At 45.4% G+C, this 16,634-nt stretch overlaps 2 protein-coding genes across 2 annotated transcripts; both read right to left on the bottom strand.

Annotated features, from left to right (window-relative positions):
• Window positions 1-1,152: 1,152 nt before the first annotated feature.
• Window positions 1,153-8,233, bottom strand: LOC147980207 (uncharacterized). The gene is made up of 4 exons (XM_087515514.1): window positions 8,098-8,233; window positions 1,993-2,444; window positions 1,326-1,602; window positions 1,153-1,244 (listed from the first exon to the last, which is right to left on the bottom strand). Exons 1-4 carry the CDS (start codon window positions 8,231-8,233, stop codon window positions 1,153-1,155), a joined length of 957 nt encoding a protein of 318 aa, XP_087371640.1.
• A 4,396-nt stretch (window positions 8,234-12,629) lies between these two features.
• Window positions 12,630-15,579, bottom strand: LOC125544530 (histone chaperone ASF1B-like). Its single transcript, XM_048708256.2, has 3 exons — window positions 15,345-15,579; window positions 13,447-13,562; window positions 12,630-13,270 (listed from the first exon to the last, which is right to left on the bottom strand). The coding sequence occupies exons 1-3, from the start codon at window positions 15,451-15,453 to the stop codon at window positions 12,938-12,940; spliced, it is 558 nt and encodes a 185-aa protein (XP_048564213.1). The 5' UTR covers window positions 15,454-15,579; the 3' UTR covers window positions 12,630-12,937.
• Window positions 15,580-16,634: the final 1,055 nt, after the last annotated feature.

Genomic DNA, 16,634 nt, shown 5'->3' with positions numbered 1-16,634 from the left:
CCGTGATGAATGGCGCGGTTGGGTTACCCATGTCCATATTGATGAGAATCCCGTAAATGGGGGACACGATCTCTGCTTTGACAAGACGTGCCAAGGAAACCGCCTCGCAAAACACGCTGAGGTGGGAAAGTGAAAACGATTCGAATAAAGGCTTGGCCGTAGTGTGATGTCACGCTGCGGAATACGTCAGCAGATTAGATTTGTGTTAATATTATTCTCTCTGTGGCAATACGTGGAAACTTATTTTGCAGAGCCGGACACTACTCTTGGTGTTTACAAACTTTTATGAAGAATTTGGAGGAGGAACCCGCCTTGCAATGCCGAAGACAATCTACGCGCCGGACTCATCGTCATTGAAGCCTGGTTCAGGGGCTACTGAGGGAGTTCTGGATTAGGGGGTGTTCGGGTAGCCGGACTATACCTTCAGCCGGACTCCAGGACTATGAAGATACAAGATTGAAGACTTCGTCCCGTGTCCGGATGGGACTTTCCTTGGCGTGGAAGGCAAGCTTGGCGATGCGGATATTCAAGATCTCCTACCATTGTAACCGACTTTGTGTAACCCTAACCCTCTCCGGTGTCTATATAAACCGGAGGGTTTTAGTCCGTAGGACAACTTCATGATACAACAATCATACCATAGGCTAGCTTCTAGGGTTTAGCCTCCTTGATCTCATGGTAGATCTACTCTTGTACTACCCATATCATCAATATTAATCAAGCAGGATGTAGGGTTTTACCTCCATCAAGAGGGCCCGAACCTGGGTAAAACATCGTGTTCCTTGCCTCCTGTTACCATCCGGCCTAGATGCACAGTTCGGAACCCCCTACCCGAGATCCTCCGGTTTTGACACCGACATCAGTCTCCTCAACTAGTTTGCTTGCCAAAGGGCACATTTCCCTTACACACTTGGTGGAATATGCTGCTTTGAAGGGAGACCTATGCTCTTTCAGGCTTGGGCAGCCGGTGGCCAACTCTACTGGGTCCAATTCTGCTTGCCATGCCTTTGCCCGGCTCAGCGTGATGATGGCACCGGCTCTAGCGGCTGATCACTTTAGCTCTTCAACTCTTTGAGGTAGCACAGATAATTTATCCAGCACTTCCCTGATGAGTGAAGGTGATTGCTTTTTATGCGAGATAGCTGATATAGCTCATTGAGCACCGGTGTATAACTGTTCCACCAGGGTATATACAGCTTTAAGTTTCATACGTATGTCTTGACCAAGGTTGGAACTTCTGGAGCCTGCATTGGCAAAGTTATTAATAAATCGACTGATGGTTGTTATACGTCAATGGTGAAAGATTGAAGTACAATATTACTTACCAAAGATGGCAGCTGTCGTGCTATTAATCTGATGCTTCAAGCCTGATAACTCTTCAGTCACCGACTTAAGAGCAGCTTTCGCATCTTCAACTCTTTTCAACAGAGCTGCCTTCTCTGTATCCCAGCCGGTTCTCTCAGCGCTGAAATCCCTTTTCAACTTTTCAGTCTCTTCCAAGGCAGTTTTTAGCTCTGACTTGGCCTTCGAAGTCTCTGATTGTTGGATCTTGATGTTTTGCCGCAGATCAATGACTTGGGATTCTTTCATATTTAATTCAGCCTACAATATACAAAGAGAGGCAACATTATAATCATATTATTTGAAGTCCCAAGCATAATAAAAGTATTTTACTTGGCACTTAGGGGCTAATGCAGGATATATTTTTTGCATATGAATATATAATGACCCGGCGCATTCTTTTCAAATTGAGCCGGCTCATGGGGGCTACATATGCGGATTTTATGAAACATGATCTTAAGTCCCGGCTTAACTATCCAGATTAAACCGCCCCTTGGGGACTACTCATTTTGACTTAACAGAGATAACCTAATATGGAGAAGCTACAAGGTGCAACATATGATTTAAGCCTACAACATATTCAATCCTTTCATATCTAGTAGACTTGGCGGCTGATATATACTTATATCAGAAGGATTTGTTAGTGCTTACCTCAAAGCGCTTCTTCATTAGGTTAACCAGGCCAGCTTCAAAGTCACGACTGGTATGAAGGCGGTTTAAGTAACCTGCGTGAATCTCATGAGCATTAAACTGGGCATAACTTTCCAAGTCTGGTTTCCCTTTGCCCTTGTCAGCAGGTAAAAATTCTTCCTTGGCATTATGTTTTGACAAGACAGTGGGGTTGCCCGGCTCTGTATAACCAACCCCGGTGACAATAACATCTTCAGCCTTTTCTTCAGTAGGCTTGGTGGGACTTGGCGGTTTAGCATTGGCCGGGTTAACATCTATGGAATCCATTGTGACATTTTGCTCTTCTGGCGGCAGGTCATCAGCAGCAGCTTCATGAGTCTGATGAGAAGTTTCTGACATCATTTGCTTCTCCGGGTCAGCAGCCTTGGGATCTTCAGTTGGTTTATTTACCTTCAGCTTTTTACTGGGCTTGGCTATACCATTGGAAATATGACACATGAAGGGGTTAATACATTAAATGTATAAGTATTAAAATAAATAAGTTTAATGTTCTCACCCAGGAGCGACTTTGAAAAGAGGAAACTGAGTTCCACTTGAGTCGCCAAAAGAAGAGTGAGGAGTTCCCTGATAATTTGAGTCGGACGGGTTAAGTGGTTGAGGAATGAGACCCGCCTTTGGATAAAGAGAGATTGAGTTCTGAGGCACCTCTTTCCGGCGTTTGCGAGGAGCTGGTGTGTTGGGTAAACTAGAGGAAAGTTCTCCACCTCCGCGATTCCGGGTTGTGCGGCGAACTTCATGCTCCCGTTTCTTCAAAATAAAGTCGGGATCCAAGTAAGCTAAAGGGTGAGAAAACTTTACTTCCCGGCTCGCTTGATGAACCTTCTGTTGGAAATATGCCCTAGAGGCAATAACAAATTAGTTATTATTATATTTCCTTGTTCATGATAATCGTTTATTATCCATGCTAGAATTGTATTGATAGGAAACTCAGATACATGTGTGGATACATAGACAACACCATGTCCCTAGTAAGCCTCTAGTTGACTAGCTCGTTGATCAATAGATGGTTACGGTTTCCTGACCATGGACATTGGATGTCGTTGATAACGGGATCACATCATTAGGAGAATGATGTGATGGACAAGACCCAATCCTAAGCCTAGCACAAAGATTGTGTAGTTCGTATGCTAAAGCTTTTCTAATGTCAAGTATCATTTCCTTAGACCATGAGATTGTGCAACTCCAGGATACCGTAGGAATGCGTTGGGTGTACCAAACGTCACAACGTAACTGGGTGGCTATAAAGGTGCACTACGGGTATCTCCGAAAGTGTTTGTTGGGTTGGCACGAATCGAGACTGGGATTTGTCACTCCGTGTGATGGAGAGGTATCTCTGGGCCCACTCGTAGGACATCATCATAATGTGCACAATGTGACCAAGGAGTTGATCACGGGATGATGTGTTACGGAACGAGTAAAGAGACTTGTCGGTAACGAGATTGAACAAGGTATCGGATACCGACGATCGAATCTCGGGCAAGTACAATACCGCTGGACAAAGGGAATTGTATACGGGATTGATTGATCCTCGACATCGTGGTTCATCCGATGAGATCATCGTGGAACATGTGGGAGCCATCATGGGTATCCAGATCCCGCTGTTGGTTATTGGACGGAGAGTTGTCTCGGTCATGTCTGCATGGTTCCCGAACCCGTAGGGTCTACACACTTAAGGTTCGGTGACGCTAGAGTTGTTATGGGAAATAGTATGTGGTTACCGAAGGTTGTTCGGAGTCCCGGATGAGATCCCGGACATGACGAGGAGCTTCGGAATGGTCCGGAGGTGAAGATCGGTATATTGGACGAAGGGTATTGGAGTCTGGAATTGTTCCGGGGGTACGAGGTGATGACCAGCGTGTCCGAAAGGGGTTTCGGAGGCCCCGGCAAGCGTTGGGGGGCCCAATGGGCCAAGGGGAGAGGGAACATTAGCCCACTAAGGGGCTGAGCACCCCTCCCACCCCATCTCACGTAACCAGGAGAGGTGGGGCGCCACCCCTAGGGCAGCCGCCCCTCCCGGCTTGGGGGGCAAGTTTCCTAGGGAGTGGGGGCACCCAAACCCATCTAGGGTTTCCCCTGTGGCCGCCGCCCCTCCCCTAGGGAACCCTAGGGCGCCTCCCCCTCCTCCCTTTCCCCTATATATAGTGAGGGAGAGAGAGAGGGCAGTCACACCCTTCCCCTGGCGCAGCCCTCTCCCACCTCCAACACCTCGTCCTCCTCCGTAGTGCTTGGCGAAGCCCTGCCGGAGAACCATGAGCTCCATCACCACCATGCCGTCGTGCTGTCGGAGTTTTCCCTCAACTTCTCCTCTCCCCTTGCTGGATCAAGAAGGAGGAGATGTCCCCGGGCTGTACGTGTGTTGAACATGGAGGTGCCGTCCGTTCGGCACTAGGATCATCGGTGATTTGGATCACGACGAGTACGACTCCATCAACCCCGTTCACTTGAACGCTTCCGCTTAGCGATCTACAAGGGTATGTAGATGCACTCCCCTATCCCTCGTTGCTAAATGACTCCATAGATTGGTCTTGGTGATGCATAGAAAATTTTAAAATTCTGCTACGTTCCCCAACACCTTCTGTCTTGGCAGAGGTTCTGCCTCGGAGGAAAAGGATAGTTAGCTCTTCACCATCTGCATGGCTGGCCTTTGTATCATCCTGATAGTAATCAGTGTCAATAAGATGAATAAAAAAGGAGCCAAGAGAGTCAAGATCTACCTCAAACGCATTGTCCAAAGTGAAGAGATTAGTTGCATCTGCCTTCTTTTTGACAGGTTTCTTGGAAGCCTTGGTCTTGGTCCTGACTTTCTGTAACACCCTCGATGCGACTATATCTCCCACGTGTCGAGGCACGACTTAGAGGCATAATCGCATTGAAGGCATATGTCGCAAGTTAGGAAATCTTCACAACATCCCATGTAATATAAATAATAAAAGGGAAGATAACATAGTTGGCTTACACTCGCCACGTCAATCAAGTACATAAATAACATTACATCATCCAAACACTCATGGCCCGACTACGGCGCCAAAATAAAAGAGAACCCAACATGCGACACGGTCCCGATCACCCCCAACTGGGCACCACTACTGATCATCAGGAAAGGAAACATAGTAACGTTGAGAGTCCTCGTCGAACTCCCACTTGAGCTCAAGCGCGTCACCTGGAGCGGAATCATCAGGCCCTGCATCTGGTGTAATAGTAATCTGTGAGCCACAGGGACTCAGCAATCTCGCACCCTCGCGATCAAGACTATTTAAGCTTATAGGTATGGCAAGGTAAAATATATATGTGGAGCTGCAGCAAGTGGTGGCTATCCTGTTCGCAAAAGAGAGCGAGAAGAGGAGGCAAAGCACGAGCGGGAAACTAGAGAGCAACCTGCGCAAACATTACTCCAACACCGTGTCCACTTCCCGGGCTCCGCCGAGAAGAGGCCATCACGGTAACACACTCAGTTGATTCATTTTAATTAAGTTAAGGTTCAAGTTATCTACAACCGGACATTAACAAATTCCCATCTGCCCATAACCGCGGGCACGGCTTTCGAAAGTTCAAATCCCTGCAGGGGAGTCCCAACTTAGCCCATGACAAGCTCTCACGGTCAACGAAGGAATAGACCTCCTCCCAAGACGTTCTGATCAGACTCGGTATCTCGGTTCTTCAAGACACTTCGACAGGTTAAAACAAGACCAGCAACACCGCCCGAACGTGCCGACAAATCCCGATAGGAGCTGCACATATCTCTTTCTCAGGGCACACTCAGATTGTCTAAACTTCCGGTAGGCTAGCCCAGAGTTGCCCTTGGTAGCCACCGGCGGCTGACGAGGTGGACCAACACTCAGAGGAGCACTGGCCCGGGGGGTTTAAAATAAGATGACCCTCGGGCTCCGGAAACCCAAGGGAAAAAGAGGCTAGGTGGCAAATGGTAAAACCAAGGTTGGGCATTGCTGGAAAAGCTTTAATCAAGGCGAACTATCAAGGGGTTCCCATTATAACCCAACCGCGTAAGGAACGCAAAATCCGGGAACATAACACCGATATGACGGAAACTAGGGCGGCAAGAGTGGAACAAAACACTAGGCGAGAGGTCGAGCCTTCCACCCTTTACCCAGTATATAGATGCATTAAGATAACAAGATAATATAATGATATCCCAATAAGTAAATATTGTTCCAACAAGGAACGACCTTCCATCTTCACTTGCAACTAGCAATGCTATAAGAGGGGCTGAGCAAAGCGGTAACATAGCCAATCAACGGTTTGCTAGGACAAGGCGGGTTAGAGGTTTGACATGGCAATTTGGGAGGCTTGAAAGCAAGTGGTAGGCATCGTAGCATTGGCATAGCAAAAGAGCGAGCATCTAGCAAAGCAAAGATAGTAGTGATTTCGAGGGTATGATCATCTTGCCTGCAAAGTTGTCAGAGTTGACTGGATCCTCGAAAGCAAACTCAACGGGCTCCTCGTTAGCGAACTCGTCTCCCGGCTCTACCCAAACAAGACAAACAAGCAACAAGGACACAATCAACCACGTGCAACTCAAACAAAATGATGCAAAAATGGTATGCTATGCGGGATGCGATGCGGGATGCATATGCAAGATGTGACAAGGAATGCATGAACCTGGCCTCAACTTGGGAATCCAAGTGTGCCACTGGAAAGATGAGATGAAATCGCTTGAAAACGATATAAAGAACGCCGGAATCGGAGTTACGGTTTGGAAATGGCAAGCGATTCAAATATGACAACGGTCTGCGATTTACAGCAAGTAGCCATCTAAATGCAATGAGATGAACATGCTACAGCACCCAAACATGACAACAAAATACATGGCAGGGATGCATTCAATATGCTTAACAAAAGTCTAGCACTGAGCTACGGCCAATTCATCCATTAACAGGTTCAAACAAGCATGGCAAAAATGCATATGATAAACAGATTTCAGACTTAGTGAAATCAACACTTGTCTGGAATTTCAGATCAGGTAGCACTCTTCGGAGCAAAAAAACTACATGCTACAGGACCTGAACATGGCAAAGTAAAGCATCGCATGGAGCTACTAAAAGAGCTTAACAAAATTCCCTTAGTGACCTTGAGCCAAAAGGGATCAGAAAATACAATTGCAAGCATGTGAACATGGCAAAAACATAAGCAGATCACAGACTTGGTGAAAACTGGAGCATGCTGAAACAGATATCAAGTAGGCATGTTTACGAGCTCGATGCACTCACTACAGAGCAAGTCATGACCAACTAAGTATACACCCATCAATAATACACAAAATAAAATCTAGACATGGCAAGAACAATAACATAGCATGCATGGATCAACTACAACATCATCGGCAAAATCGCTAACAGGTAGACAATCTGCCCAGATTCACAAGGTAGCAAAAGTAGAGCTCAATTGACTCAAGCTAGGGTGCTCCATAATTGCAAACAAAGACATGGATGGATAGAGCACTACAAGATTAACAAAACATCCTTATTGATCATCCTCAAAAGAGGCACGGATCGCTAGGAAACAACATGAACATATGGCCATATGAGATAAACAGATCAAGGACTTAGTGGAAATGCTAAGTCCCTGAAATCAGAATTACCAAGTGCACCACTTTGCAAGCTTGTACTAGTCACCACACACCACAAAAATACATGGGTTGCACCTCTGGAAAGATGGCAAAACCCTTAACAAAACATATGTAGAACTCATGCGCATATCATGCACACAATAATCATGGCAAAAATGACAAATAGCTAAATGAAGCAGCAGATCTGACAATTATCTCAAGTAGCACTCTTCTAACAGCATTTCGGGCATCAAGATTAACTCAAATGAAAATGATGCAATGGAATGAAATGATGTACTCTCTGAGATGAACATTTTTATATGCTATATGCCAAAAACGGAGTTACAGATGCGGAGATACGACACGATGAACAGGAGCATATGGATCTGGGATTTTTGGGACTTAGAAGAAAAAAACCACCTCGAGATAAAAGTCAACGCTGCACGGAAGCCGAGGCAGTGGCAGATCTCGCCGGAGAAGGGCAGGGCGGTCGGATCCCTCGCCGGAGAAGTCGCCGGCGTCGAGGAGGAGGTCGCCCGGGGTCGGCGGCGGCTGGGCGCGCGGCGTGGCGGCAGAGGCGGCGGACGGCGGGCGAGGCCGCGCGGCGGCCGGCAGGCGAGGGGGCACGGCGGCCGGCATCAAGTGGCAGGGCGGCGAGGGTGCGGCGGAGGCGGCGGGGGCCGGCGAGCGCGGTCGGGCGGGCGAGGCGGCGGACGGCTTCAGGCCGCGGGGGCCCCGGCTGGGCCGAGCGGGCCGGCGGGGATGTGGTCACGGGGGCGCCACGTGGCAGCTCCCGGTTGGTCCGGGCGAGCGGCGGACAGTGTCCGGCGCCGGGCGGACGTGTCCGGCGCGCGGAGGGAGGGGGAGACTAGGGTTTCGACCGAATTTTTGGAGGAGTGCACATATTTATAGGTAGAGGGAGCTAGGAGAGTCCAAATGAGGTGCGGTTTTTGGCCACGCGATCGTGATCGAACGCTCTAGATGATGGAGCAGGTTTAGGTGAGTTTTGGGCCAAATTGGAGGGGTGTTGGGCTGCAACACACATGAGGCCTTTTCGGTCCCTCGGTTAACCGTTGGAGTATCAAACGAAGTCCAAATGATACGAAACTTGACAGGCGGTCTACCGGTAGTAAACCAAGGCCGCTTGGCAAGTCTCGGTCCAATCCGGAAATGTTTAATACCCACACACGAAAGAAAGGTAGAAATGACCACCGGAGGAGAACGAAGCGCCGGAATGCAAAACGGACAACGGGGAAAATACTCGAATGCACGAGATGAACACGTATGCAAATGCAATGCACATGATGACATGATATGAGATGCATGACAAAGATAACAACGCACAGAGACAAAGACCCGAACCCGAGAAAATAAAATTACTTAACACCGAAACGGCAAGAGTTGGAGTACAAATTGGGAAAGTTACATCCGGGGTGTTACACTTTCTTGGCCGGCTTATCTTGCAATTTCTTGCTCCAAAAGGGAGCATAAGCTTGAGAAGGAAGCAAACCAAGATGAAAAATGTGCAATGCAATATGGATAATGATTATAAGAAAATTGAGATAAGGGACTTACGGCTGGAGCCGGGTTAAGAGTGCAGAAGGGGTTCAGCCCCACTTTGTTGCAAGTCTCTAAACTCTTGTTGAGCAGAGTCTTAGTCATATCATTGATCTATTTATCTTCCAGACAGATTGAAGAGTAATGCGGCGGATCTTTGACATCGCCGGTATACTCACACATTAAGCCAGGTCAGCGGCTTAAGGGTAAGATTCTCCATGCGACCCAGCATCGAACCAGATCGACTCCAGTCAAACCATTGGCCATTAAGGCTCTAATCTTTGAAAAAATAGGCATATATTTGGCCCATTCTCCTATGCTGATCCGTTCTGGGAGAGGATGTCTGTTGCTAAGCCGGCTTTCACGGTAACCCGGCAGAGGATTTTCACCTTCTGGAGATGTGTCTTTGCAGAAAAACCAAATCTGGTTCCAGTCCTTTGGATGACTGGGGGATATGGCGGCAGGAAAAGTGGCTTCTTTCCGCCTCTGAATCGAAATGCCACCTAGTTCTAGACTGGGCCCGTCTGTGAACTCGGTCTGGCGGTTCAAGTAATAGAATTCCCTGAACAATTCTACAGTGGGCTCTTGTTGAAGGTACACTTCGCCGAAAACTTGAAAGTTGCAGATGTTTGAAACAAAGTTGGGCCCGATATCTTGTAGATGGAGTTGGAAGAAATGCAGCACATCACGAAAGAATTTTGAGCTGGGTGGGGTAAACCCCCGAAACATATGATCGGTAAAAACTATGACTTCACCTTCTTTTGGGTCAGGGGTGGTTTCTGTTCTTGGGACTCTCCAATGGATAACGTCTTTTGCAACTAAGGCACCCACTTGGACATACTCATTCATCGTATGTTCTGTGACCCGGGAGGCGACCTAGTTGCATGAAGTGACAGTTTTGGTCATTTGGTTGATGAAAAGCCTAGAAAGGAAAAGTATTGCCGGATTAAGGTTATGATGTTAAGTCGTCCGGTGATCAAAAAGTAAGTGCATTATGCAAGGCCAATTCGTATGTAGAGAATACGTGCTATAAAGGTTGGCATGATTAAACCGGAAGACGATGCCGGGTTATACAGATTCTGAACACATACTGACGGTTTAAAGCGGGGCTAATGGTGTTTGGCGGGTTACGGCCTATCATATAAGCCGCCCGCGCGGCTGCTGTTCACAAGTATCTCGAGACCTATAAGTGAAATTTTGTCAAGTACTGAACAAACAGGTTCCACGGTTCAGTTCTATGATTTTGGATCTACAGCAGTTCAAAAATAAAATAAATCTCAAACCTAAGGTTGCGGCAGTGGAAGAACTCATGTATTCAGATGGGATCTAGTACAGAAAGGGCACCCTCTGCGATTGGAAAGGGATGCTAGAACTACTGCCGCACAACTTCAGTGTCGTGTTCAGATCCAACTACGCGTTCTAAAGAGAAAAATGAAGAACACCTACGAATGGCGAAAACCCTAATGCAGATCTGCTATGAGGAAAGGTGAGTACTTGCGGACGCTGATGAACAACAGAAGTCCACCGCCAGTTTTCTGGTCTGTTCAGGTCGATGCAGCAGCCGAAGTTGAAGTTGTTGGCGAAGGATGGCAGCGGCGAAGCTCGGTTGCAGTGGAGTCGCGAGGAGGGAGAAGAAGATGTGAGGGCAGTGGTAAAAGGTGAAAAGAAGGGCCCCTGTCCCTATTTATAAGGAAGTGACTAGATGGCATGCGCGGGAATCGAGGAGGCCAAAAATGATTATGTGGCCATATGGACGCCTCGATTTTCGGGAGGTCTATTAAGGTAAAAGATCTATTGAGATGTCCTGGGCTTTGTGCGGAGTTAACGCGCATGATGTCATGGCGGGTTACCATGGTTCTGTGGTGTGACGTCATGGCGGGTTACAGCGAATTGGTAAGGAATTGATGATGGAAGATTCTGCTAAGTCAAGTGGTGAAGATTGATGTGAACAAGTTTAAATCAACTTAGGACCTAATGTTGGGGATATAACTACTAGGTATGACCCGCCCAGGAGGGGTCGGGTCATGCCATTGGCGACTTAAAGACAAAGAGGCCCGATAAGGTCCAAGAAGACATGAAGATGGCAGTTCATAGAGCAAGCCTATTGAGGGCCCAAGACCCAGAAGCGACTTGAGGCCCAAAGGTGTGAGCCGCCATATGTTAACCTGTTTTGTAAGGCAGGTTTAGTTAGAAACTGAGCCGGTTACGTTTGTATGAGCCCGCCGGGACTCTGTAAGCCGCCGAACATCAATCTGTATATAAAGAGGTGACCCGGCGGCGGGTTAACTTAAGAAACAGACAATCGAGAACTAGGTCAAACGTATTCGCTCCCTTGTAATTGAAACTTAAGCAATACAACTAGAAGCAGGACGTAAGCTTTTACCTCGTTGAGAGGGGCCGAACCTAGGTAAAACTCTATGTGTCCTTTGTTCCGTTCAACCCCTTCAAGCTAACCTAGTGCGATGGTTCCACACCTAAGTCCTTTCACTACAGCATCTATCATGGCAAAACCATGACACAGGGGGTTTCCTGCAAAAGCAAAAAACTGACTTAAAGCTAGCCTATGGGTTGATTACTAGAAACATAAGGGGGTTTCCTGTAAAAATGAAAATCTAATTTAAAATTGAACTACAAGTTGATTACCAGAAACATCAGGATGTTTTCTACAAAATAGCATTGATGGACTAAGATACCTGTTCACTTTATTAGTGATAGATAGATATATAAACATGGGCCGCTTCCGTGCCGCTTTTTCTCGTGGCTTGCTATGAAGAACCTTTGTTGGACCTCAGACAGACTAGATCGAAGGGGTTTGGCTCATCAAGACTATCTGTTCTACAATCAACATGAGGAGACGATTACACACATCCTACTTGCGTCTTTGCGGGGACGATTTGGTTCTCGCTATGGAGCTCTATGGGGACGCCAGACCTAATGCCAACGGTTGACGACACTTTGGTGGAGAGGTGTACCACGAGAAGCTCAACTAGGTGCCCGCAAAAGGAGTTGAGGGCGATCATTACACTAACCTTATGGGAGCTATAGAAGCATCCTAATGCGATCGTCTTCGATGGAGTAGCCCCATCGCTTGCGCAAACAGTCAAGAATATAGAGCGTGACGGGCGGACGTGGAGATGAGCTGGACTACTTAAAGCAGGACTTATTTCTAGTACTTTGGTGCTCTAGCTCTAGCTAACAGGAACCTATGTCTAGTGGATGTTTTGTTTCACCTTACTTCATGTAGTACCATCTTTTCTCTGTACCCAGCATAGTGCTAATGACATTTTGCCCTATAGTAGACGTCTTAACGGCGAGCCTTTACCAGCGGGATTACTCGAACTCGCTATCCTTCCTTCCCCTTTTCCTATCTCTCAGTCTGTATGAACTGAAAATTTCCGTGATCAATGCGAAGGGGGCAGCCCGGTTTCCACAAATAGCTAACAGGAGTGGACCAAAACATGATTATGGGCAACCAAAGTCATCTAACGAGCCCTTGCGATTGCAGGCATAATCCAAGAGACAAGACAACCACGGTTGCACAGGAACACTACTGGATGAACATCCAGCTTACAGTTCATCACTAGCAAAAGGACGCAGTGTGTCAGAGCCTACCCACTACAGGCACATGGCTAACCAATGTGAGTTTTTGGTTATAGTCTAGTTTAGTAGCGCACCAGAACAGACGGTTCAGGTAGCAGCAGCATCCCAGGAAGCCATCTGATATTGCAATCTCACCTAGAAGGCATGCAGATCAAAATTTTGGCATTCCCAAGTTTTCAGACCCGGTCAAAGATCTGTGCTGGCCTTGCTCCCTTCGCCTGTAGGGTTTTCAGGTACAGCTGATTGTGGTTGATCTTGCTGCTGTCCTCCGCTTGTTTCAGGATGGAAATTGATGGGGAACTTGGTGACCCGGGGCTTGTCGGTCAAAATATTTCTCTGCACCCGGTCAATCAGCAGCTTCGCCGGGGGTTCTTCCCTAAGTTGCTCATCATCATAATCATTGTTCACGTAGTAGCCTACTCTGATGAACTCCTGCCCCATGTATGAACAGGTCAACAAAAGCACCGTGACACCGATTATGTCCTCCTCGCGGATCTTTGAGGGATCAGGGGGGTCGGCCTGAAAACAAAAACAGACATATCAGTCTGGTGTTGCAAATTTTAATCTGAGGTAGGAGCAAAGCAGCTGCCCAACTGTAATATGAACAGGCAGAACTCTGTGCAGTTGTGAAACATCATTTTCATATCAGAGTTCATGATGCAGATCACAGAGTCGTAGATCAGTAACCTATTTACCTCCAGAACAAAACGGTATGTCCCAACATTCACAGGGCCAACAAGCACACTCTCAAGTTGCTGATCATAGTTCTCATCTTCAGCTGATCCAACATATATAAGCTTCCACTCCAGATCTGGAAGGCCGACCAACAAACTCATTGTTAGTACTTCACCAGACTCAGCCAGGATAAGAACAGCATTATACTCATGGTACTCATAACAAATGGTAGGTTCAATATTTAATAGGTCAAAACTATACAGATGCAAAACGGCTATTTTTTTAGTCATGGAAAGTTTTGCACATCTTCTCATTAAGGGGAGGTGTGTATTATTATTAAAGGAGATTATCAGAAGGAAAAATGTCCACTGCCCTCACATGCGCATAAACACATACCAAACAGAAACAGAAACACCAACAAGCTCCTTCTACAATATCAGTAATTGTTAATTCACCAAGAAAACAATATGAGAATGATAAGAAAATAGTCACCAAAGGCATAACGACAATTTGATGTGACACCCAATTAATATTGGTTAGTAAAAAGAAATGCTTCAGCAAATTGGTCAACAACTATGTCTTGTGCCCAAACAGAAGATAAAAAAAAGTGCCACGATAAAGAAGTGGCAAGATAAGAATATATCAATCATGATCCTATCATCAAGAGTTGTCTTCCCATGATCATCATCACTACACTAATGTAAGCAGAGATAAAACAAGAACATGAATTCCCGTAACTATTCTATAAACCATAGATTTTTACACAGAGAACTAATCCAATGTTGACATCCAAATCAATCTCCTGGGATGTAGATGCACATGCCAAGTATAATATACATTTACTAGACCAGGAAAGTGGCAACTCACAAATTATCCTTATTTTGTTCAATCTGTAGTATCGATTTCATACAAGAACCAGTGCATTTTTCATTATTGTAACTATACATGATTTTCTTTAAATATGCATCACTATAGAATCATATTTTTATCGGCAAGTATCATAAACAAAATAGAACATAATGAAACACGTAAAGCTCCAGAAAACTGTACTCATCGTCGCCGCCTTAATTTTAGAGAACTCAACTAAAAGAACCTGTAGACTAGTCAAATATACCTTAATAGCATGGCCCTATTTAATACACTGTATCCAACAGTCTAACAATCATCAATTAAAACCGTTGATTCTTAAACTGAAGATTAACATTCACAAACCAGAGTCCATCAAACTTGCATAGTAGAATACCAGAAGCATAGCATCTACACACAATATACATGTTGCATGGTGAAGAAGACATTTACTTTGCACATAAAGTGAATGAAAAACACACATATTTCTACCTAGACCACTAAATTGTATATGTCAGTCATCCCATGTTCATATAATCAGTTGCAGTGAAGGATTCTGAATCTAACACTAGACAAATTCACTGTAACAGGCCAATACATTTCCCAGAGGTAATTGGTCTAGTACCAACTGAGACCATACACATCATGATAACAGGCGGCTTATCAGACCAATCTCTGCTACTTTCTGCTAAAACTTGTATAGCTACCAGAGCTCTGTTTCAATGTCAAAGCAGAAGGAAATGATCTAATAATTCCCTTCACTCGTCAAAATGGACTAATCACAAACTAGGGTAAATCTAGGACACCCATCCACAATTCCGAGCAACTTACTCAATCCAATCGAGTACAGTAACTGCTCCACCACCACTCTAAAACCCTAGAATACAAGCCGCAATAACCGCAGGCTCCAACCCCTACTTCAGCAGCCTCGCATATCCAGCAATCGAATCGGAAGAACAACCATGAATCATGACAACATGGAAACGAGCGCCCGCCAAACAAGAGCAGCAGAGAAGTTCGCCGGCGGCGGGCGAAAGGGGGGGGGGGGGGGGGGTGAAGGACGCGAACGCACCGTCCTCGAGGGCGACGAGGCACTCGTACGAGATCTCGAACTGGAAAGGGTTGACGAAAGAGGTGGGGTTGTTCAGCACCGCCACGTTCGTTAAGTTTACCGCGCTCATCGCCGCCGCCGCCGATCGCCGAACCGAAAGGAGGGGGGGGAGGGGTTTTGGCTGGATTTGGGTGGAGAACAGAGCCCAGAGGAGAGAGAAGGGTACTTTCGGTACTTCCTTGCTGGGTGTCGAGGTTTTTTTTGTTGAGTGGTGACTGTCGATGTTGAGGGGCGCCCAGGGGGGAAGTCTCGCGTCGCGGGTAGCCCCAGATGGGCCGGCCAAGCCGAGCGGGACGCCATGACCTGTTTGTTTTTTCTTCTGTTTTCTGTTCTAGTTTTTTGCTTTATCTTTGTACTTTTCTTTATACTTTAAATATATATATACACACTATTTAAAAACACATTTGAAAAATATTGAACAAGTATTTGGAAAATGTTGAATAAGTACTAAAAAATGTAAACTATTATTCTAAAAATGTTGAACAAATATTTGCAAATGTGAATAAACATTACAAATGTTGAACAAGTATTTGATAATAAATGTTGAACAAATATTTGAAAATGTGAACAAATATTAAAAAAATTGAAAAAATATTTGAAAAAATGTTGAATAAGTATTAGAAATGTTGAACAAGTTTAAAAAAAATGTTGAATCAGTACTAAAAAATGTTGAATGGGTATCTGAAAAATGTTGAAAAAGTATTTGGAAATGTTGAATAAGTTTTTAAAATGTTGAACAAGTATTTAAAAAATCTTGAATAAGTATTAAAAACTGTTGAACTAGTACTTGAAAAATATTGAACAAGTATTTGAAAAATGTTGAATAAGTATTAAAAATGTTGAACAAATATTTGGAAAATGTTGAATAAGCGTTTGGACAATTTTTAATGTGTATAAAAAATGTGGATCACTTATTAATAAAATGTTTTTGACATATACAAAAATGTAGGATGAAAATGAAAACAAACCGAATAAAAAATGGAGAAGAAAAAAGAGAGCCAAACAAAAAATGAAGAAGAAAAAATAAAACCAGACAAAAATAGGGGAGAACAAGGAAAAACAAAAATAGGAAAAAAAATCCAGTGAAAACCCAGATATTTTCGCGTCAAGTATGTTTGCGCCCAGCAATATATGCAAGAACCCCATGCTATTCTAGTGGCCAGGAGCGATGGGTTCGATCCCGATTCGTACAAGAGAGCAAACGTTCTTCAGCGAGAGCAAGGAATTGTCTCGCTTAAAGTGAGAAATAGC

This window comes from Triticum urartu, chromosome 3A (genome assembly GCF_056163025.1).
Source record: "Triticum urartu cultivar PI428250 chromosome 3A, HENAU_Tu73, whole genome shotgun sequence".
Classification (NCBI taxonomy): domain Eukaryota; kingdom Viridiplantae; phylum Streptophyta; class Magnoliopsida; order Poales; family Poaceae; genus Triticum; species Triticum urartu.
The sequence above is the reverse complement of the archived record's forward strand: the minus strand, read 5'-3'. Positions and strand labels throughout refer to the sequence as shown.

Excerpts from the sequence above, each read along its gene's own strand:
- LOC147980207 (XM_087515514.1), bottom strand. The coding sequence starts at position 8,233 with ATGCCGGCCGCCGTGCCCCCTCGCCTGCCGGCCGCCGCGCGGCCTCGC. Across the intron at positions 2,445-8,097 it reads CGACGCCGGCGACTTCTCCG|CCAAGCCCAGTAAAAAGCTG; the intron begins GCGAGGGATCCG and ends CCAATGGTATAG. Across the intron at positions 1,603-1,992 it reads TAATGAAGAAGCGCTTTGAG|GCTGAATTAAATATGAAAGA; the intron begins GTAAGCACTAAC and ends TGTATATTGTAG.
- LOC125544530 (XM_048708256.2), bottom strand. The coding sequence starts at position 15,453 with ATGAGCGCGGTAAACTTAACGAACGTGGCGGTGCTGAACAACCCCACC. Across the intron at positions 13,563-15,344 it reads CCTCGTCGCCCTCGAGGACG|ATCTGGAGTGGAAGCTTATA; the intron begins GTGCGTTCGCGT and ends TCGGCCTTCCAG. Across the intron at positions 13,271-13,446 it reads CATACCGTTTTGTTCTGGAG|GCCGACCCCCCTGATCCCTC; the intron begins GTAAATAGGTTA and ends TTTTGTTTTCAG.